This window comes from Pelophylax lessonae (assembly GCF_965119305.1).
Source record: "Pelophylax lessonae genome assembly, chromosome: 4".
Lineage (NCBI taxonomy): Eukaryota > Metazoa > Chordata > Amphibia > Anura > Ranidae > Pelophylax > Pelophylax lessonae.
Genome location: NC_138771.1, coordinates 140,597,710 through 140,621,763, shown reverse-complemented (window position 1 = coordinate 140,621,763; position 24,054 = coordinate 140,597,710). Strand labels below are relative to the sequence as shown.

The 24,054-nt window shown below is 43.7% G+C and overlaps 1 protein-coding gene across 1 annotated transcript in view; it reads left to right on the top strand.

The window, feature by feature from the left end:
• Positions 1-310: 310 nt before the first annotated feature.
• Positions 311-24,054, top strand: part of PSTPIP1 (proline-serine-threonine phosphatase interacting protein 1) — a 135,726-nt gene continuing 111,982 nt past the window's right edge. Inside the window, exon 1 of the mRNA XM_082252856.1 lies at positions 311-463. Within this exon, the coding sequence (XP_082108982.1) occupies positions 431-463 (33 nt within the window). The 5' untranslated portion in view covers positions 311-430. The remainder of the gene's footprint in view (positions 464-24,054) is intronic.

The window sequence follows — 24,054 nt, the reverse complement described above, 5'->3', positions numbered from 1 at the left end:
CAGTTTCCGAGAACAAAAAAAGACCTTCCTCATCTGCAGGCAAGTTTGTCAGAAGCTTAACTTCCTGTGTTGCTGTGTAATAAAGGTTTTAGAGAACTGGAATCTGCAGAGTACATTTGCTGTTCTGCAAGCTCTACTCTTGTCTTCATTTAACTTTCTGGAATCAGGTGTCCTAATGCACCTTACCTGTTACTGAGCTAAAGAGATTTCTTCCTTCCCAGATTTAGACTTTTCGTCAAGCCTCTTATTTTGGTTTGTGAAATAGCAGCTTAGCTAAAAAAAAAAATCAGATCTTGGAGCAGTTTTTATTTTTTTTGCAAACTGGAGTACTTCGATTTTTCTTCAATTCGCAGCATCTCCTGGTGATATGCTTTATGTTGATGTTCGTTGACTAAAAGAGTAACTGCTGGGATTGTCTTACTTCAACAACATGGCACAGCTGGCATTTAAGGATGCTTTCTGGGTAAGTATACTCTTTATTAGTATCAGTATTTTAAAAATAATGAGAGCAATTATGTTCAATCACATTTATTATATTATATAGGTTTTTTTTAATATATACAGGTTTTATATAGCTACAACAGTTTGAGCAGCGATTTACAATATAAAGTAAAGGCAGTACAGTAACAGTACAATTCAATGCAAAAAGGATTAGGAGGATTCTGCTTGTGAGCACTTGCAATCTAATAGTGAGTGGTAAATGGTACAAAGGTAATAACTGTGAGATGGATGAGCTAATAGTAAATTGAAAAGTTCAGTTTTTAGTCAAAAGTGGGATAGGCCTCCCTGAAGAGATGAGTTTTCAGGAATTACCTGAAGGTGGGCAGTGTAGGCGTCAGCTGGACAATTGGGATAGGAAGTTCCAGTGGATGAGAGAGGCTTTGGAGAAGTCCCGGAGGCAAAGATGGGAGGAACACTGTATAATTAGCACTAAAGAATTAAGTGATGCTGAACAGTTACTGTCAGAGGAAGTACTTTTTGACAATCTTTGCATGTGAAATGATTACTAAACAGCAGTAGCTATTTACGTCTTTTGGTTCCTGAAACTTTTTGGCCGATTACTTTCTGGCTAGCAGGTGTCATACCCCTTTTTCAGAACTCTGACAACTAAACCTTAACCAAAAAAAGCTTAAACCAAGAACTAAACCCTTGTTACCAGGGATGCCCATTATTTTATGTTGTCTTGTTATGCTATTTATCTTATCTTTCAGTCTCCAAATGACTAAAGCCTAAGCCGAAAAATCTGTGTAGGATTCATATCTGAACTACTGATAGATGACAGAAGTTTCTTCATTTTTATTTTAAAATATAGGCAGAATATGTCCCACCCCACCCCAGAAAATCATTGCAAATATTATTTTCTTGTGCATTTTTATATACATTATTCAGATAGTGTCTATTATACCCGAAGTTGTTTCTGGCAATTTAAATTACTGTGTAAAAAAATAGGCAGACGGGGAAAAAGTGAAAAACAAGATTGTTTGTGATGCAAGGCAGTATAATAATTTTTAGCCAAAGGCTCATTTACAAAGACTTTACCTGTAAGTAGGGTCATGCCAAGCATGTTTCTTATCATAAGCTTCATTCTTATGTTGTGGAAAATATATATATATTATGCAACGTCAAGGAACTTTTTTTTTTGGCTGTAATAATCACTTTAAGGTGTATTTTCATGAATGCAAATTCAGAAAAGATGGCCCTAAAAACACCTTTTTCTGGTGTCCCCTTATCCCCTTTGTCTCTTTACCCTGACCTAACTGAACCCATCCTTACCTTTCTACAAAAGCATACTGACTTCAATCTGAAGGTTGTGTCCTCTGGTATTTGGTTAGATCCAGGGCTGTGGGTCTCACTGACCTGCTGCTTCTGCTATAACAGCCCTATAGACTTTCATGTGGCTGTGTCTCAAGGCCTGTAGAAGGCCAATAAAAGTCTACAGGACTGTAATGCACAAATGCAGGCAAAATGTAAACAAACAAGTTTAGTATGCATGTGTGAATGGGTCAGGATAAAGGGGCAAAATAGATAGATGCACTTTGTTTCAACAAAATGTACATGAAACCTACAGTGAATGGCAATGTACAATGCTGGCATCACAGTGGCCAGGGTCAGACTGCCAAAGGAAGGACTTGGGCCTTCTACTGTGCAGTACTAGTGATATATAAGCAGTGGCACACCCAAGATACCGGGCAACTGGGGGCTATAATTTTTTGAACACCAACCCCCCCCCCCATCCCTTGAAGCGACATGTGCAGTACACCGCGCTGAACTGCGAGTGTGACTGAATTGCGCCGACAGTAGAAGAAGCTTAAAAGTGCATGGTTATATAGCCAGACAAAATATGGTTTAAACTTTTACTACCCGAGCCATTTTTTCATTTTTCCACACGTTTAAAAAACGTATCAAGCACAAAATGTCAGTAAAAATGCATTTAAGTTAATTTTAGGGGGAAAAAAACTAAATATACTACCATATTTTTTTGACAAAATATTGGTATTAAAATATATATATAAAAGATGAGGTTTAGATGTTGTTTAGATACTTACATCTTCAACATGCCTTCTGCCATTAGTTTCCCACTCAGCTTACGGTGGAGTCTGATCACATTGAGAGGCTGCTTACTCCTAGCAAGCTTGATAAACTTTTATCCTCTTATATTTTCGCCTCTCTTTGGCCTACTCTACCAAGGTTGACCAGGTATACCGGAAATGGCACGTGGACATTCCTTCCCTAGACGAAGAGACTTGGGAGGATTGTTTAGGTTCTTACCTTGCCACAATGATCTCAGCCAGGGATTGGTTTCTCCATATTAAAGTTATTCATACAACCTTATACTCCTCAGCACTTGGCTACCATCTACCCCTCCATCTCTTCTAACTGCCCTCGTTGTCAATTGTCCGAAGCCTCATTTTTTTTACATGGAATAGTCCTGTCCTTCACTGTTGTTGTATAAAGAGGAAGTTCTTTCTGATCTTGAAAAAGTGTGCGAGTTGACTCTCGGATTGGGTCCCAAATTGTTATTTTTGAATGCTTTTGGAGACCCTCCTCCAGGTAAATATGTCCGTTTGTTTCTTTGTTATGCTACCTACTTTTCCATTGGGAAATATTGCTTAAGTGGAAGTCTGACCATCCTCCCACGTTAGCCTCCTGGCGTGCTACCTTGAATACGATTCTCCCATTCTATAAACTAACCTATATAAATCGCAATTGTCCTAAAAATTTTGACAGGATCTGGTCAGCATGGATCGATTCCTGGGGTTTGGATGGTGACTTGGGGGTTCAGCCCTGAGTATCTTCAAACACAAAGTGATGACCGCACACCGATGTAAGTGAACATGTGAAGTTTATTCACAACTGTAGATCCAAAACTGGACATCAAAACATCACAGACAAGGACAAAAGGTTGACGCGTTTCCCAAGTTTACACTCGCTTACTCATAACTCATAACTCTAGTAGTCTTGCTAGCCTGGGGATAGTACCCATTTTGTTATTGGTATGGTTCCTGCCCTGTTCTCTTTCGGGTTGCGATGTCAATTGCATATAGTTTACTTAGGATATTGGGGAACCTCTTCCTTACACTCCAGCCTACCCTCGGTTTGGAAAGTGATGTTTATGTAGCACCCCCCTAGGTAGTTGCTAGTGAGAGAGTATAGTTTTGAGCTCTGTCTGCTTACCAGATGGGCTGCAGGTAAATTTATATTGTTTTCTGCCTACCAGAGAGCAGGATCTGTTGGTGAGGTCTGCTTGTTGTGCTCAGTATGCAATTCATTCATTCTAGAGGGCTTTTGATACAGTCCTGGTGATTGGCGGAGGGCAGGTTGCCTCGGTGCATTCCAGGATACTGTATAAATCCAAGAGCACATGTGCTGCAGGGTCTTTGGATGGGGAGCAGAGTCCCGGAACGAGGGGGCGGCTACCTCCTCCTCTATAAAGGTAGCATGCGGTCGCAGGAAGCCATCCTGAGAGCCGGAGGAGTGGTCGAGAGGAGCTGAACCCAGAGGTCCAGGAAAGCTGACTGAGAGGGGAGACACTGGAGACCTGGGACTACAGTATCGTGAGTACAGGGACTCGTTCGTGTCAAGGGGTCTGACCTGAGGGGGACCACCCCTGCGTGTAGAATAGTCAGTGGACGAGTGTCAGCAGGCAAAGAGAAAGAGGATGCTAGGGAGAGTGTCCTGAAGATAATTGTCTATTCACCGAGTTGTCTTGGGAGAAGAAACTCAAATAAAATTCATCCATATTGGCAGGGTGAATCAACAGCCTGGCTGTACCAGAAGATAGGAGTCCTCAACATTGTGCATAGTTAAACAGAGTATCCCATTATTTTCTTCTCTTATCCTCATTTTACAATAAAATACAAAAACAACCCAATACCCCTGGACTTATTATTGGAGCGAGCTGAAGAGAAAAATTAAGAACTTTATCTGCCATGACTGTGTGCTGGTAATTCAGGGGGACCCGTACAGTGAATATCTGGCAGTCCTTATATGGGCAGTGCTACATTTGGGGGTGTCATCTTGGATGTACCCCTGGGTGACAGCAACAGTTACTAACAGCAACGGCCGAGCAGTTGCACCAAGTAATGCCATGTGTTTCGAAGTAATGTGCTGGAGTGTCAGTGAAGAAAGTAATGTCTGCTCTACAGTAAATAGTGAAAGAGTGTTGATAAGTCATAATTGCAGCAGTGGTTGCTAGGGGCTATGGGAGTTGATGGAGAATAAATGCACTGTATTTTACATAAGAACTGCATCTGCTTTACAGTAATCGGTGCAAGTGTTGACAGAAAAAGCAGTGACCCGGGACACAGGGATAGGTGCGTCGGGGGTCATGTCTGTACATATACTGTGGAGACAAATGTTGGCCGTGCAATTAATGACAGAGAGACAATTTTCACTGGCAGTATGGAAGATCAGTTAGCTTGTGAAGAAAGAAGTTCAACTGAGGCCCAAGTGCGGATGGAAGAGGCAGATGTGTGTGTGTGTGTGTGTGTGTTGAAGAGCACAAACTGCCACCCAGTGACATTCATGCTGACCGAGCAGATTCGTAGCTGCAGCGAAGGGGTTACTGCACCACGCGGGAAAGCGCGCACTGAAGAGATCTGCCTTACAGGAGGAGCCACCGCCAGAGAGTCAGCTAGTCATGAGTCGTGGGTGGAGTCGCCGCCCGCGAGCTGCCAATCCGAGTGGAAGAAGAGAGCTGAGACATCACTTCCGCCATCGGGTGTAGCTAAGGAACAGACACGTGTGTGGAGGAGCAAGATGGCGGATGCCAGAGTTAGCCGGAGCACAGGGGCTATCCCACGCATTGGCGGAGTACCTGGAGAGCAAGCAGAATCACCAGATTCGATCCTGTGAGACACAGGAGTGCCATTGGTGTCCATCGGGAGACTGGCACTGTGTAGCAGAGGGGACAAGGAGCATCTCGGGCTGGTATGTAGCCAATGTTTAAATGTCTCCATGCAGCTGTCGGCATGGAGTCAGTGTGGGCACTGCGGTGACATGCTAAAGCAGCTGGTGAGGAGTGACTGTCGGCCCAGGAAGCTGAGCGTGAGCTGGGAGACAGGAGTCATCCGAGAATTGCTGGTGCCTACGATAGGGATCCCTGTGGGCAGAGAAAGAGGAATGTTAAGAGCACTGCTGGGGTCGGGACCAGTGGTGCAGACCTACACTGCTGTATGCCAGGCCAGAGAGACTCACATTTCGGAGGTGAGATGCACACAGATTGTGCAGGCCGAGTCGCGGCCAGGAGAAGGGCCAGCAATTCCTACAAAGGCAGAACTCGTTACTCTCAACATGGCAGAGGGGAATCAATGGGCTCCAGAGGGGAAGGCCTCTAGTGTGTCTAGTGAAGAAGAGGTTGGAGCCATTGATATAGGTTCCCCCCGGTTTCCAATATCAATTCGGATCCCCGGAAGAGGTTATCAATGTATGGAAGTCGGAAGAGGAGACTGAATGGGACTTGGGAACAGAGAAGAGAAGCAGCTCTGCAAGTCCCAGTTCGTTCGATGATGAGACTGAGGGGGCTGTGGTGCGTATGCAGTGTGCAGGAACTTGGGGTTCTGTGAGGCCTATGCCACAAGGGTCCCAGATTTGTCCCAATCTCGCACCTACACCCGGGCTCAGGATCAGAATGAGGCCTATGCCATTCTCATCAAGAGGGAGGAGACCCTATACACCCCACCTGGGACAGGAGACCGACAGAAACTTCCCAGGTTCTCCAGATGCCAGCACCTGATACAGAAGAAGGTGGCCCTGGAGTATGGGTATAACTACCCCTATGCTCCTTGGGAGATCATGGAAGAGATCGAGGCCAGGAGAGAAGGATGGTGTGACGAACCGATTTGGGAATTTCTGTACATCCTTAAGCTGTATCGTAATTAGAATCTAGGGCGGTTCATCCACATAGACCGTGTGGAAGTTCACCGCCCAAACGGAACAGGCCAGGCTTGGGCTGTTTATGTTCAAGACTCTACAGGGAAGACTGTTCGGGTGCCTCATCCTTATTACTACAGCTGAGGATGCAGAGTTCCCACCCCTGTAGAGGAGTTGTTGTGGTACAAGGCTGGCTAGCCTGGAAGTTTGTTGAAGAGGGGCTAGAGAGCCCGAAGAGAATTTACTAGAAAAAAAGTTGTTTTTAGGTCCGGAGGCCCTATTTCCCAATTCCCCTTTCCCTTCTATGCTTGCAAGAAGGATTGGGAATAAGCAGAACAATTGTTACTGTGTAGTATCTCATGTGGAGGAGTGCCGACCTTCTAACCCACAAAGACTTCCTGTTCAGGGAACTTTATTGGGCACTCAGCTTTTGTGCCTCACTTTGCCACAAGAAGACAAATTCATTGGATGTTTCGTCAAGATACTTTGGGCCAACGGGCCAGGATTACTAGCTGCTATTAAAGACATTTGTTAAGAAATGTGGGCCAGCCGGCCAGGCTGATTAAAGTACAGAAGAAGAGGACACTTTACCAAGGTACTTTGCTCAAAGGATACCTTGTGAAGATCCTGTTAGGCCAGTGGGCCAGGTGAAGAAGAAAAAAAACTTTGTGTGAGTTGCTATCCACTTACACAATTTTTTGTGGGGGCGGCTGCCCAGAGCCTGTGACAACATGGCTTGTTTGGCAGGGCGTGAGTGTAGCACCCTCCTAGGTAGGTGCTAGTAAAAGAGTATCGTTTTAAGCTCTGTCTGCTTACCAGTGGGGCTGCAGGTAAATCTATATTACTTTCTGCCTACCAGAGAGCAGGATCTGTTGGTGAGGTCAGCTCGTTGTGCTCAGTATGCAATTCATTTAGTCTAGAGAGTGTTTCACACTGGTCCAATAGGGAGGCATGTTGGACAGTGGGAGGAAACCTAACGAATGGGTGCAAAGGCTTTTCATACAGTCCTGGTGATTGGCGGAGGGCAGGTTGCCTCTGTGCATTCTAGGATACTGTATAAAAGCCAGGGTCTTTGGATGGGATGGGAAGCAGAGTCCCGGAGGCTGCGTCAAAAACAACCCAATACACCTGGACTGATTATTAGAGCGAACTGAAGAGGAAAATTAAGAAATTTATCTGTTATGACTGTGTGCTGGTAATTCAGGGGGACTCGTACAATGAATATCTGGCAGTCCTTACGGGGCAGTGCTACATTTATGATCATAGTTATCCTCCTGATGTTTTGTACCGTATTAATGTTGGGTTATAACCCCTGTACCCTTTATTTTAGGCTTTTTCTTAACCTGTGGTACTTTATGAACCCTTCTTTTAATTCTTTTTGTTCTCAATGTAATGCGGAATTCTGTGAATTGCATATGTTGTTATAACTGTTGAGATTTATGCTTTATTTTCTCAATAAACGAACCTCTTGATTAAGGAAAAAAAAAAAAAAAATGAGGTTACGCCAAGTAAATAGATACCAAACATGTCAAGCTTTAAGTTTGCACGTGCCTGCAAAATGATAACAAATTTCTGTACCCTATATTTTCCATTGGCAACACTAAAAGCCCCTGCAGGTCATCAGTTTAGAGTTGAATAATGGGCCTAAAGTTCTTGCTGTCATTCCGGCGTGCGCAGCGATATGTTCCGTGTCTCACAAGCATCATTTTCATACGAAGGCACTTCCGGGGGGGGGGGGGGGTGTTTACATTTGTGTGTGTGCACGTGGGGGCAAGTTGTGCTCAGAATTGTTTTGGGGGAGGTTGTATGTGCTTTAGGTGTAAATGTATTTATTTATTTACTTTCACTAAAATTTTATTTATATCTTATGGGGGACAAAAAGTCCCCTCTGTGATATAATATTTTGGTGATAGATTCTCTAAAGCTATCTTTTAGACTGGTGGAGTGCACACATACTTCCAACAGCTGCAATCTTTGGGAGTGTGTGTAACACCCCTAGCTGCCACCACCATAAGCCTTACAGCTGTGGCAGTGAGAGAGTTAATGACTGTGCCACAAATGCGAGTCTCAGTCCCCGTTAACACTGGGGCGACCTGTGAGGCGACCTGGTCGCCTCACAGGTCGCCGTAGGTCGCCTTCCATAGAGAAGCTGCGGACCCGTTCTAATAGGAGCGACACAAGTCTCTCCGACTTAGAAAAAGGGTCCGGAGCTTCTTTGGGGCGACCCGGAGCGACCGTCATAGACTTCAATGTTATGAAGTCCGTGCCGGCCGCTCCGAGGTCGCGGCGCGCTGCTCCCACCGCAACCTTGGAGGTCGCCCCGGGAAGTCGGATCTCCCCAGTGTGAACGGGGCCTAACAGACACGTACAGACCTCAACACACTTATTTGTAAAAAACAAAATTGTTCCATTATATAAGCTTTTTTGCACACAGCCTACCTACTGCAGCAGGAGTAAGGTACTTAGAGTGTAGTGGTCGGGAATATGTCCTATGAAGCCCAATTTACAGATTTCATTGATCAGGAGTATGAAAAGAAGAACACAGTGAGGGAATTAATTAAAACTGTAAGTGGCAACCAATTAGCTTTTATCTTTAATTTTCAAAGCTTAACCGAACAAGCTGAAGATAGACACTGATTGGTTGCTATGCACAGCAGCTCCAGCATTTGGCTGTTCCAGTTTTGATAAATCCATTCCCCACCGTTTTCTATAGTGCAGAGCTCTAGGGTGCCTAATGCACAGAGCACAGGGGTTAGTAGTGCATATTGCACAGAGCACAGGGGTTAGTAGTGCATATTGCACAGAGCACAGGGGTCAGATGTGCATTACTCAGAGAGTGCAGGGGTCAGGAGTGCATAACACACAGGTCATTCTAAAGAGTACAAAATCTTGCCAGTACAAATCCACTCCAAAGCCCATATCTCCACGGTACAGATCTCCTCTGACACCCCTAAATCCCCCCTCCCAGCGCACCCCTCAGTACCCATTTTTAGAGGCACCTCTTTCTAGTACAGACACCCCCCCCCCCTCCCCCCAGTACAGACCTCTCAACACAGACAACCCTTTCCAGCACATACCCTTAAGTACAGAGGGACTTTCCTGCTACACAGTTCACCAGTACAGACACCCCCCCTTAGTACAGCCTCCCCCCCCATACAGACATACCCCCCTCCCCAGTACAGACCCCTCAGTACTGACACCCCCCTCTCCAGTACAGACCCCTAAGTTCTAACCTCCCCTTTCCCAGTACAGACCCCTAAGTTTAGGCACCCCCTCCCTCAGTATTGACCTTTCAGTACAGACACCCCCCTTTCCAGTACAGTCCCCTTCCCCACAGTACAGACCCTTCAGGACAATAACCTCCAGTACAGATACCTTAGGATAGTCACTTCCCTCCCCCAGTACAGACCCTTCAGAGCAGAGACACTACCGCCTCCCCCTTTACCAGTGCAGACTTCCCGGAAAGGACTCCCCGCTCCCTAAATGTACTCACCAGACCAAATGCCGCTGCAGTTCAGAGTGAGGGGGAATCCTCCTCCTGGTTCTGTCATATGACCGAAGCAAGGAAGGGGGTTTCCCCTCACCCTGAACTGCTGCTGACCCCCTGCACCCTATCTAAGTGCGCATTGCATATAAGTATAGAAGTACCACAACACCTCCTTCAGGAAGTGAATCACAACATTTCCTTAGCACCCAAAGACAGCACAGAAAAACCAAACTATTTCCAACATTTACATCAAAACTTGAGGTTTTAGTTGCATACTTTTACTAATACATACTGTATGAAGCCACACTGCTACGCCTAACCCACCTCTGCAAATATATTACCTTGGTGGTTGAAACACCCTCATTAAAAGCACAGTGACACACCAGGCGTCCAGACTTGTTCACCAAACATCTATATTGTTGAATATGTTTCTGAAAGTCAAATAATAAGTGTTTTCTTGTGCCAAGAAAATCTTTCTGAAGATCTTTTTTGTTTAAAGCAAACTATATCTTACTGTATTTTGTTACATGATGTGCAGTCTTTGACATGCTTTTGATCCATTTCGCAATATATACTGTAACTATTAACTATTTAAATTATACGAATATCAAGGATTTATGCCAAGTGTGGACCTTGATGAAGTGTCAGTTCCATAGATACGAAACAGGTGAACCATAGGGGTGGGCCGAACACCCCCCTGTTTGGTTCGCAGTAGGAATGTTCTAACCCGAGTGGCTTCCTGGCCCCGCTCCTTAACAACCAGCTTACACTGCGCAGAATGCACTGTGCATCGCTCAGTGTATTGCAGGGTGTTCGTCGGTGCGAACACCCTGCAAATTCAGGTGTTCGGCGAATGGCCAAACAGGTAAATGTTCGGCCTGAACTCATAATTGGGCCAAACTGTTCGCCCATCCCTAGTAAACCATTTTTATTTTTATTTTTTTAAGCACAAGACTACTTTATGGAGCTTTTCCTTTGACCAGAGCTGAAAAAGATCACATCAATCCAACAATGTGCATTGTCATTTTAAGGGGAAATAGTTTTACATGTTTTCAGGTGGTCTGCACAGACATGCCTTAGTAGTACGCAATTTCTTTATCTTTGGTTGACGTGAGGCAAGAGGCACGCTCTTGTGGTCTCTTGACACACAGAAATAAATATAGCTTCCTTTGCAGTTTGAAAGAAATAATTTGCGAGTGTGCCTTTATTTGATATATATTATTATACCACACTTGTGCATGTTACCTAGTCAAGTAGTTAAAAACAACTTTGTAACTTGTTAGTTTCACTTTTAGGTTATTGGTAAGGCCTCTTGCACACGGTACTGATGTTTGAGCTTCTGCTTTTTTGGACGTCATTTTAGGTGTTCGTTTTGCGCAAATTTGCACGTATTTATGCATGCATTTGCACGTATATATATATATATATGTTCGTGCACTTGCACTCACAAGCCCTTCCTAGGGACAATTCATTCATATTTCTGCTCACCAGCACAAAATACTGATTTTTCCCTGCCTGCACTTTTACTGTTTTATTCCTTTTATTTTCATTAATAATTTTTTTATTAATAATTTATTAATTTATCAATTTGTTTATTTTTTTTAATTTATTAATTAATTAAATATTCACTTTTACTGTTTTATTCCTAAGAATTACAGGCCTACAATATAAAACAACAGATTTCCATGCAAAACAATGTACCGCTTTGACATTCAAAAACACTGACATAATCAGACCGCCAGGGAGGTTAACTCCCTTTTTCTTACATTACTTCATAACCCTTTTTGGGCTATGTGTAGTTAGACTCTCTTGGAGGAATATTGTGCAATATATCTGTTTGAAAAACATAGAAATTTTAAGTAGAGTACAGCTTGATTTTTTTGACTGGGGAAAGCAGGTGCGTTATCTGCAGTTAAACTCCTTCTGATTTGCATTTGACCTGCTTCAAACTTTCCCATAAACTTGTATGGGAATGCAAAGCCCGCATGATGCGAACAAAAAACAAGAAGAGAGGCAGCGCCATCTAAGAGTAGCACTATGAGACTTTAATAACCATAATAAGTAAACAACCCACAAGATAATTATACGTAAGCGCTCATCAAAAGAAAAAGAGTCCCCACTGTGTAGGATCGGATGGCCTGCGATCCTAGTCAGGGAGGTCGGATGGAGCCTTCGGCTGTGTGGGTGGATAGCAACACTTCCTGGAGCTGGTCCGAGGATCCTGGGTGGAGCCGACGTCCCGGGAGTCACAAGCAATAGGCGTGGCATGTGTTCGGAGCATGCGTTCGCATTCTTTAGGCCGTGGGGGGGGGGGGGGGACCATGTTTGAAGGTGGAAATTATATGCAGCCAAATCAGCAAGGTACACCAGATGGCACTTAACACAATCATAGAGAGACAAACCCCCCCCCTAACTAATATCAATGGATGAGCATTGGAACATAAATTAAATACACAAGGAGTGAATTATTAAAACTAAGAGCCGGTTCACACTACCACGACCAGAAAGTCGCCCCGTGACTTGAAGAGACTTGTTTAGAGACTTGGAAGAGACTTGGAAGAGACTTGGAAGAGACTTGGAAGAGACTTGTGCACTACTTTGAAGAGACAGGCGACTTTGTCTGTGGGGAATGCCTGGCTAATCTCTTTCTTCTTCCTGGAAAGTCTGATAACAAGTCGTGTCAATTAAGATAAGGAGGCGACTCCCATTGAAGTATATGGGACAGTCGGATCACAGGTCGCCTCAAAGTAGTACAGGACCCTTTTCTGAAGTCGGAGCAACTTCAGTAGTGCCAATTAAGATAGCACTGATTGATTAACATTGCTTTTGTTATGTCAAGCGACCTGGGGCTACACAAGTTGCCTCACAAGTCGTGCTAGTGTGAATGGGCTCTTAGGTGCTGGCATACTTACAAACAGATGAGTGTTTTCAAATAGGATTAAATAAAAAGACCTTATGTGTCCTGTATAAATGAACAAATTATTAAATTAGTAAATGAGTAAAAATTAAGAATTAAAAACTAGTTATAATACAAGCCACTAAAATAAATGTAATGAGGATTTTAAAAAGCCTTTGGAAAAGGAACCATTTGTGTGCTTGGGACAAAGATAATGGGGGTAGAGGGATGGTGGTCCCCTCCAACAGAGGAAAGAGGAAATTAAGCTAATCTGGCAAAGGATGTATTTATTAATTTATTGTTTTGTGTTTGGGACAAACACAAAACGCTTCGCAAATGCTCTGGCAGGCAGTTTCAGTGCAGTTGCGGGGCAATACGTTTAGCTTATTACTGTATTGAAATAGGCGTTTGTGGAGCAGTTTTAATGCGCCCTAATTTTCGCCAAATGCTTCAAAACTGCCCATAGGGCATTTGGAGAGCATTTTTAACTCCTCATTAACGCTTGTACAACGCCAGTCTGACGACCTTACTAGAGCTCATTAAAGCGAGTCTAATGCCCATACTAACGCTATAGGAGCATTTGTTAGGCATTACAAATTTAGTCAAGAGTGAGCAAACCCTTACTGTAGAGAAATTTTATGTAAGGATGTTCTGTGGCTAGTAAAGAGGAGAGAACGCTGCCCTTTATAAATCAGTACCGAGGTCATGAACATTATTGTTTGCCATAACTTCTATTACGTTGTATTTTCAGCAATGATAGGAAATGGGAATTGAAAATCACAATCACAAGGCTGAAAATATGAACTGTCTACAAATATATATTTTACTGTAATGTATGTTGAGTGTCTGTGGTGGCACATGACTGACCTCAAGAAGTCTGGAAAAAAAACAATCAAGAAGGATAATGAACTTTGTCCAGTTAATGTTTTTTCCTTGACCCCAGTGCTGAGGCTTGTGCAGTTCTCCCTCTGTCTTCTATAGCCCTAAACAGAAACATTCAACTTCCAAATGGGGCATTGTGAGATATCTGACCAGCCTCTCCCTATTCTGGTAGAGCATTCATTCCATTGCTCTTTCTATCATCTAAACCAGCGGTCCCCAACATTTTTGGCTCCAGGGACCGGTTGCATGGCAGTCAATTTTCCTAAGGACCAGGAAGCAGCGGTGTGCTGTGGGAGAATGGTGATTGTGGGGGACGGGTCGGGGGATGAGATGTTTACAAACTCTGTCCTCAGCCCCCTTCACACCACAACCCCCCTTTACAGCACAGTCCCCCTTTACATCACAGTTCCCCCTTTACATCACAGTTCCCCCTTTAAAGCAGTCCCACAGTGCCCTCAGTTCCCCTTCACATCACAGCTCCCCTTAACATTACAGTTCCCTTTTTCAGCGCAGGTAACTTTACATTAATGTAAAGGGGACTCCTCTGTAAAGGGGGCACTGTAATGTAAGGTACTGCACTGTAAAGGGGGCACTGTGTATAAAGGGGACTGCACTGTACAGGGGGCACTTTAATGTAAAGGGGAGTGCACTATAAAGGGGGCACTGTGATATATAGGGGACTTTACTGTAAAGGAGCACTTAAAAGTGTCCCATTACAGTGCAGTCCCCCTTATTTCACAGTGCCCCTGTTATATCACAGCCCCCCTTTACATTACAGTGCCCCCTTTACAGTGCATTCCCCTTTAGATCACAGTGCCTCTTTTACATCTAAGCCCCCCCTTTACATTACAGTGCCCCCTTTACATTGCATTCCCCTTTAGATCACAGTGCCTCTTTTACATCTCAGCCCCCCCCTTTACATTAAAGTGCCCCCTTTACAGTGCATTCTCCTCTAGATCACAGTGCCCCCTTTACATCTCAGCTCCCCTTTACATTACAGTGCCCCCTTTACAGTGCAGTCCCCTTTATATCACAGGGCCCCCTTTACTTTACAGCCCCCCTTTACTATACAGTGCCCCTGCAGTCTGCCCCCTCCCTTCTTTCATCTTTAACATCAACCTATGCCTCCCCTGCTCAGAATTCCTACCTGCAGTGCAGAGAGTGTTAATAGTCCATGTATCCTCTCCCAGCTCCTCTGCCCGCTAGCCCGGCTGACAATGTCATTCTATCAGCAGGGCAGTGGGCAGGAGGAGCTATCCTTATTCAGATCTGCAGCTTCTTCTGCCCCCTGCTAATAGGATGACATTGTCAGTCGGGAGGGCGGAGGAGCCAGGAGAGGACACATGAGCATGGCCGCACAGTAGGAGATGTCTGTGATAGCCCTGTGCGGACCGGGGTCGCCACTCATCTCCTGTTGTGTGACCTGTTCAGCAACAGGCCATGGACAGGCACCAGTCTGTGGCCCGGGGCTTGGGAACCCCTGATCTATTCCACTGAATTGTGATAACGCACAGTATGTGCATTGCTGTGCTGCAGTGCCATTCATATTGAATGTAACTCCAATGCACCTTTACAATGCACCTTGTGCCCTACTTTACCAAAAATGCAGGGCGTAAGATTTTAGATCCATTGCATTGCATTTGGCAGCCCATTCATATAAACGGACTGCCTCACCCCGTAAAACAATCTATTTAGTTTAAAATAGAATGGAAAAGCAAAACATTTGTGTAAAAAAAGAAAACATAAATACTTTTTTCCCTTTTTCATAAATGATCTTCTTCTATCTGTTCTCAGCTGCATAAGAGCTAGGGGAAGAGAAACAGCACCACTCTGGTCTTCCTAGAGAAGGGCTGTGCAGGGGGCATCACAAGTCTGATAATGGGAGGAGACCAGGCTGAGTTCCCAGCACAGCTAGACAACTGACCACACTGTGCTCTCTTGCCTAATGTGGTCAGTTTTTGATAGCAATGAGACTGGCAGGAACACCAGATATTTTACACAAAGGAAACAATACAAAGAGAACAGGATACTTTTTCATACAAGTACATGGTACAGCAGGCACATATCAGGAATATTAAATGTTGAGGTGACATATTCTTTACCACAACACACATTAATGCATGTTAAAAGCACTGTGGCTGATTGCCCTGGTGTGAATGGGCCTAAACAGAGCAGGGCATCTAGGGATGGGGGAGCATGACTTTCCCAAACTGACAGTGCTTGACATAGCAGCCGATCTGCAAGCCAAAGCACTGCCACACGAGGAGCAGTGGCTTCATCCACCTAGAGAAACTGTGACACCTTCTGAGTTCTGACACAGGCACATATCCAAGGTGGACTCCTGCAGTGAGGGAGAGCGGATCAGGATGGAGTGACATGGTCTCCTAATGACCTGTCTCTTTAAATTGAACCTGTGCCCAGATCCTGCACAGTGAAGTTTTTACAGTACATATTCTGAACAAGCACTAAAACCACTGTAAAATAACCCCCATTCACTTCCCCCATTCGCAATTCTTTCACGTTCAGGAAAGGGAGGTTGAAACTCACCTAAACACGGCAGCTCCTAAACTCTTCCAAAAGCATATGTGTACATTGACACATAGGGGTCAATTCCCTAAGAGGTAAATACCAGCTAATAAAATGCGGTAAAATACTACATGCAGTAACAATTGTGCAAGTGTTCAATTCACTAAGAATTTTGAGTTAAAATCTGAATGTGTTTGTTCGATTTAGCAATAATTACTGCATTATTTAATGCGGTAATTTACAGCATTGAGCTGGTTGCTAAGAAGCGGACCAGTATTTGTCAAAAAACAGCCTGTTTTTTGACAGTGCTAGTTGCTAATGAGTGGGCCATGACGCCGGCCGCCATGTCCTCAACAACCGATGACTCATCAGCTGTCAGCGGGCTTGGCATTGCCCCCCCCCCAGTCCATACCAGGCCCTTCAGGTCTGGTATGGATTTTAGGAGGAACCCCACTCCAAAATGTATAAAAATAATGGTGTAGTGTCGTCCCCCCCCCCCCTGAAATCCATACCAGATGCTTATCCATGCATACAGCCTGGCAGGTCAGAAAAAGGGGGGCACAAGCAAGCGTACTTCCCCCCGAACCATACCAGGCAACATGCCCTCGACATGGGGGGGTGGATGCTTTGGGGCAGGGGGGGCTCCCAAAGCTCCTTGTCACCATGTTGATGGGGACAAGGGCTCCATCCCCACAATCGTGGCTGGTGGTTGTGGGGGTCTGCGGCCAGGGGGCTGAACGGAATCTGGTAGTTCCTCAGTGAGGGAGATATAAGATCCTTCTCCAGACCAGGACTTAAGGACAGTGCTCTCTAGAAGAAATCTAATAATAGTCTCCTCAGGCCCTCAGCCCAGCACCTGCTGAAGCCCAAGCTGCAATTCTTATCCCAATATAGCTGTCTACCAGGGGCAGCAGCCTCAGGATGAGGGGAACCCTTCCTGAAGAGGAAAGCCTCCTAAATATTTATCACCTCCACACCAACGTTCTGTGTGCTTCCTTCCGGGGATTGGCTGGGGCAAGTTAAATATTCATACTGAACATTTGACTCTCCCCACCCTAAACTTATGTATGGAGATATTTAACCTCTCTAATCCGTATATAGCTGCGATGTCTGTAAGCCTGTCATTGATTTGTACAGGGTGCTGGCCAGGCTGTGTGCAAACAACAGCTGCAGAAATACGATGAATTCCATTTTTTATGGCCCTCTGTGCCCATGTGATTGAGCAACAAAGAATGCTCCCGCCCAAAACTGATATTTCAATTTTGGCTTGCCAGCACAAGATAGAATCACCTTCTAAATACAATTACTGGAATAAAATATTATGTTTTATTGTAGTCCTTTAATATATGTACTGTATATTGTTGTTGTTTTTGTTCAGTCGTTTAGTCGTGTCCGACTCTTCTTGACCTCATGGACCATAGCGCTCCAGGCTTTTCTGTCCTCCACTGCCTCCCGGAGCTTACTTAGCTTCATGTTCGTTGTTTCAAAGATGCTATCTATCCATCTTGATTTCTGTCGTCCTCTTCTCCTTTTTCCCCTCCATGTTTTCCATCATCAAGCTCTTTTTCAACGAGTCCTGTATATATCCATGGGATAATGTACATGTTTTTAGTTGAGCACTGATAATTTTAATATAGGGCTTTTGCTATACTATTATTTTTTAAAGATGATATTTCTCAATCCAGCGCTGTGCGTGAGAACAGCAGTTCTCTGGGCTCTGTTCCTCATAGGCTCAGAGACAGCCAATGGCTCCCACTGCTGTCATTCTCAGCCAGTGAAGAGGGACCGGGGCCAAGCTATGACCTGTGTGTCTATGATAAATAAATACTTAATAAATATTTTTGGTTGCGTATAACACTGTGATTAATGTATATTTCAACCTATTGGGAAATGTTCAAATAGTGAATCTTAAAATATTATGTAGCCCAAATGCTCTCTTCCTAGTTTCTTGAGATCTGGCTATACAGGAACAGAAAATGAGAAATAACATTTTTTGGCTTCAGACTACACAGTGACTCACAGGCTGAATTTCACTTCATTTATCCCTGGGCACTTGTGACGTTCGCTGTCATTCATGTACGTAGATGCCTACATGTACCTGTTGGGTTTGCTCAGACCATGAAAAACTCATTTAATTCGAACTCCGTGGAGGATCAGTCAATCTAAAGATATAGTGACTCTGTATTGGCCGTCTTAATGTGATGAGGGCCTCACTGAGCAATAACAAGGCTTAGGACTTTGGAGTCAATATTACTTAACCACTTCTGGACCAGAAGATTTTCCCCCTTAATGACCTGGCCATATTTTGTGATCCGTCACTGCTTTACTTTATTGGACAATTGCGCAGTCGTGTGACGCTGTACCCAAATAAAATTGATGTCCTTTTTTCCCCACAAATAGAGCTTTCTTTTGGTGGTATTTGATCACCTCTGCGATTTTTATTTTTTGCGCTATAAACAAAAAAAGAGCGACAATTCTAAAAATAAAACAATATTTTTAAAATTTTTTCAATAAGCGTATTTTGATTGGTTTTGCACAAAAGTTATCGCGTCCATTAACTACGGGAAAGATATATGTCATTTATATTGTTTTTTTTTTTACTAGTAATTGTGGCGAGCTGCGATTTTTAGACAGATCGGACCCCTAACTGACATTTTTGACACTTTTGAGGTGACCAGTGACATTACTACAGTAATCAAAAGGAAAGACAGGCGCCGCTGAGTGTAGCATAAAATTTTAATGACATGACATATATATAAACTCACATGGGAAAAGCCTTAGTCCATAGTTCCTAGATCGCTTCCTGTGTCCTGTATGTCTGCCTTCCGACTGGCCCGCAGCCGGGTGATGACGATTACAGGAAAAGCCGTGGAGGAGCTGGATCAGGCAGAGGCAATGGTGAACCGCAAGCCTTCCCGGAAATGACGTAACGCGTTTTGGAGCATGCGCACTAAGCTCCTTCCCCAGACGAATCGTTCGAACTTGTCTTTCCTTTTGTTGCCAGCGGGATTTTTGTCTTTTGCCTGCCAGAGCTGCCCTGAGTTTCCATCAGCATCTGTAGAGCATATGCTCCAGAAGTCCCTGATTGTTTCAACTATCTGTTGTTGCTGCACTGGGGTCCTTTCTCTTTGGCACAAGCGCCCAACATTTCTCCTGTCTATTACTACAGTAATCAGAGCTAAAAATATGCACTGTTACTGTAATAATGACACTAGCATATTATGAAACGGACGACAGATCTTCCATTTTCTTTGCATGCTAGTCACATATCGAAAATGAAGAGTTTACTAAAGTTATGAAAATTTTTGTACGACAGAATAAAAAAATTAGAAGTGATGTAGTGTTATAGTGTATTAGTATTGTATTTTCGAACGACAACTGTACTGATTGAATGAAAATCGTACGATCTGGTATCGAACGAGAAACATTTTCGTGCTTGTCCGATCTGATAATATCGGATGAACTGTCATGATCGGCTCTGTACCAACGTTCAGATTGTCAAACGATTGCTTCAAAAGCTGTATTTTTCGTCCAATTTTTGGATTGTGTGTACGGGCCATTAGTAATGTTATTCATGACTAAGGCTGGCCATACACTATACAATTTTCTTGTTCAACTTTCCTTTAGATTTACCAAAACCATGTAATATAGGGTCAAACCTAAACACTTTCAATTTGTATGCAGTCAGGCAGGCCCTTGCACTACATAGATTAAGGTAAATCTAAAGGAAATTGAATAAGAAAATTGTATAGTGTATGGCCAGCCTAAGGCCAGGATAGGCGAAAACATGTTAACTAGTTGTGGCTGTATCCCCCTACCTTAATAAAAACTCATTCTGCTGCCGATAGTTGCCGTTGCGTCGGCTTTCCTTTTGGATTCTTGTCCTTCAGGTATCTTCAGCCACACTAAGCTAATGTAGTGTAGCAGCAGCATCACACAGATTTTAGGATTGTACTGAGCACAAGATATTGTCCACTATATGTCCCTGCTATCTACAGAGAGAACAGGCTGTATCTGTGCAAATTTTGGCTTTGTGGTTTACCAATAGTAGATGGGGAACTTGTAAAAAATGAGAAGTAAAAAAACATGTATACAAGTGATAATTATGACTGCCTGCTGGCTGTGACATTTTTACAATGAAAGCATGGCTAATGCCTCGTACACACGCAACGATTGTTGGCCGTGAATTTTCGGCCAACGTCCAATCGGCCGATTTTCGGCTTGTTAGTATGATACTACCGACAACCGACTCCGACTTTTCGGCCGAACAAAATCTGGTGTGCATGCTATAAAATTTTTGTTGGCCGTCAACAGAACGGCCGATTTTCCGTCAGTCAGTTCAGATTTCGGCAGACAAAATTCAGATGAGCAAGACTGGGCATGCTCAGAGAAGAAAAAACACATGGAAAGTAAACCAGCACATGACATCACTTCTGAAGTTGGTTTTTGTTGGCCAAGAAAATTTGTGTGCAGTCTAGAGCACATTTCAACCAACACAACAACACTGGACAAAAGACGGCCGATCGGTCGGCCGATAATCATTGCATGTGTACGAGGCTTTACTCTACTTTTCTTAAGAAGGTTTAACTTCTCCAAATTAACCACTTATGTTCCAAGGTAAGAACTTCAGGCAAAGGGACTAGTTTTGGCACAGGAAGGTTTCCTGCTTTGTTGAAACATCTCCCTATAAACATTTCCTTTTCCTTCATTCTTCTGTGGAGAAGAGCAAGGATCTTAGGCCGAGTTCACATATGTATGGCCACGGGTCCCAGCATGGGATCCGGTGCGTCCCTGTTCACTGGTTCAGCTGCGATTCAGGTCTGAATTTTTGCCTGAATTCGCACCTAAACCGGACCCAAAGATGCACAGGACCATTCTGGAATGCGGACCGCGGTCGCCCCAGACCTGTGTGAACCGGCTCCAATGCGAGCCGGGCACAATCACATGTCATGAGAATTGGATGCAGATAAACCCACATTCAGTTCGCACATATGTGAACCCAGCCTTAAAGTGGTTTTAAATCCTTAAGGTTTTTCACCTATGCATTAAGGTAAAAAACATTCTCTGCTGCAGCTTCCCCCCAGACCCCCCCCCCCCCTTCTCCTTGCCTGAGTCCATGCGATCCAGCGATGTGCATGAGCACAGCAGCTTCCTTCACTGTCTCTGCTTATTGGACAGATAGCAGCATGAGCGCTTGGCTCCCACTGCTGTCAATTAAATCTGGTGACACAGGGCAGGGCCGCGTCCCACTGTCTATGTCAATAGATGCAGTAGCAGGACTTGGGTGCCCCCATGGAAAGCAGCTTTCCGTAGGGGCAACCAATGAAGAGGGGGGGCCTGAAGCGCAAGCGAGGTACCCCGGGAGAAGAGGATTGGGGCTACTCACTGGGGCTACTCACAGCGAGGGAGCCCAGGAGAAGAGGATTGGGGCTACTCACTACTGGGGCTTTGCTCTTTGCAAAACACAGAGCAGGTAAGTATGGGCATATTTGTTATTTTTAATTAAACAAAAAAATAAAGCTTTACAACCTCTTTAAGTTTTAAGTACTGTTGTCAGTGTCAGAGAAGGATTGCTGCAGGTCCAGCTGCTTATTCAAGATGTATGATGATAAACAGATATCTCATATGTCTTGTGGGTCATATATACCCATTTATGGCAAACCTAAGTTACTGCTCCTAGATCTTGTTTGATGCCTAACTCAATTTGTAGTACACATCCAGTAGCACATGATAGAGTGGGCATTTCTCAGTAGTCACCATGCATGACTATTTGAAATGACTATCCACTAATGCCAGTGACCAGGAGAAGGTTCCTGCAAGGAAGGGGCTTATATGCCACTCAACCAATCCCAATGCGGGGAAAGTAAATGGTCTCCCCTTAGTTATGTAGTTCTCATTCCCAAAAAGGCCTGCTGAATGGTCCCAGGGTTCTATCCCAAACTAGTGTATCCGCAGCCAGGCACAGAGTCTCAGTCACTTTTCTAGCTCAGTAAATAGTCTAGGGGTATCCTTTTTTTTCTGCTGCTTTCTTAAACTTGAACTTAGATAGGGTGTAGGGTTGCTGTGGGATACTCCAGCAATGTAAGGCAGCAAATTGAAGATCCTAGCACAGTTTTTGTAGCAGCTAGTTATGGACTGAGCCACCCAGGAACACCATAAGAACTGTCCACACTGACGCAAGAGGAATAGAAACCTCACACAGTCACTGAGATCACACACACTGATCTGTATTCACAAATGTCCTTGGATATTAGGATGTCTCAATCCCTTGACCTGCTCCAGAAAAGTTCTACAGCATAGTCCCCCCAGCTAACCCAAGGCAGCAGCCCTTCAGTCTGGGAACTTCTCCTCCTGTGAAAGAGCCCTCTGTGCCAGGCCTCAAACTATTTATGCACTCTCCCAGCCACCCACTGGGCAACCTTCTCCAGGGATAGGCTGGGGCCTCATAAATATTCAGGCTGTATATTTGACTCCCCCAGTCCACTACATTCCAGAACCTTCAAGAATACAGAGGTAAGCGGTCAAACTCACAACCACTGAAACTCAGAGCAGCCTAAAGCATTTATAAACTGCTCCACTGGTTACAGAGGAGCTAAAGAACTAAATTTACCTAACCTAGCTAGCACCAATCTAGAAGGGTGCTACACTTAGTAAGTTACACGTAGAAACAGTATATTAAAAAAAAATGCATGGTGTCTATTTATCAGTTTTACACCTAAGATTCACACATCATTCTATTTGAATTTCAGGAAAATAATAATAAATATATTGGCACTCAAATATTTACTCTGGCTAACATATACTTGTCTTTCCTTGAGCAGTTGATACAAACCTTTTTTGAAACCTCAGAAGGTTTTCTGGTCTTGGAAGGGTATTTTTACTTTACACATGACCCCAGATGGGATGCATTGAGGTTTATTATAATAGCAGATCCATTCAATTTTTTTGTAATTTTTTAGTCTTTGTCTGTCTGGAGAACTCTATCTAGAGAAATGTTAAGGTGCCTCCAAATCTATTGCTACTACTAACTAACTTTGCTGAATGTAAATAAAAGTAAAATTCCAGTGTGAGAGGGAAGTAGTTGAACATGTTCTCAAAGATTGTCAATTTGTCATCAACTAGTTTGCCAGCCCTTTTTTGTTAGACTACTAAAAACCAAAATAATTGGATTAATGGTGTTTTTGTAAATCTTAGGTAAAGCATAAAAATGTGGGTGGTACTGGTTAAGCTTTAGTTAACAAATTCTTACCATCCAAATAGTGGCTCCTTCAGCACCAGATCCTAAAAGAGGGACCAAGAGATTGCTCCTTCTTAAGTTCGTGGTTTTCTTACCTAGGTGAGAATGACATAGGCATGCTGCCCTCGGCCTCTTGGAATAAGGCTGTATTTGCTGGGCGCGTGAGTATATTTTGAGAACAACTCTGGCTGTAGAGTACATTTTGTTCCGAGTATCTGGATGGGTTCTAGATAGACTTTTCTAAGTCAGAAGAGTATAAACAATTAAAATTAGAGTTTATTAAAAAATACCTACATTCTTTTAATCAATATACACTCCTCTAACATCAATGCTATGCACAATTGGTACTGGTAAATGATTCTTGTTTATGATCATGAAAAATAACCATGTTTAGTGGTATTTTTTATGCTCATGTTCCTTTAAAACGACATTAAAGAACAAACATAAACCTACTTCCTCTTTGCAGACTGATCTGACTATGAGTGATTCACCCCGTATGTCCTCTTAGGTTGGTTCCTAGCAGTTGAAAATATTTATATTTTCCAAAGTGGTATCATTATTTTAGGGTGGAAGAGGTGATGCATTGAAGTACTTGTTGGTGCAAATGATAAAAGGAGACTTGATGAATACACTTTTAAGATTCTGTTTCTTTAA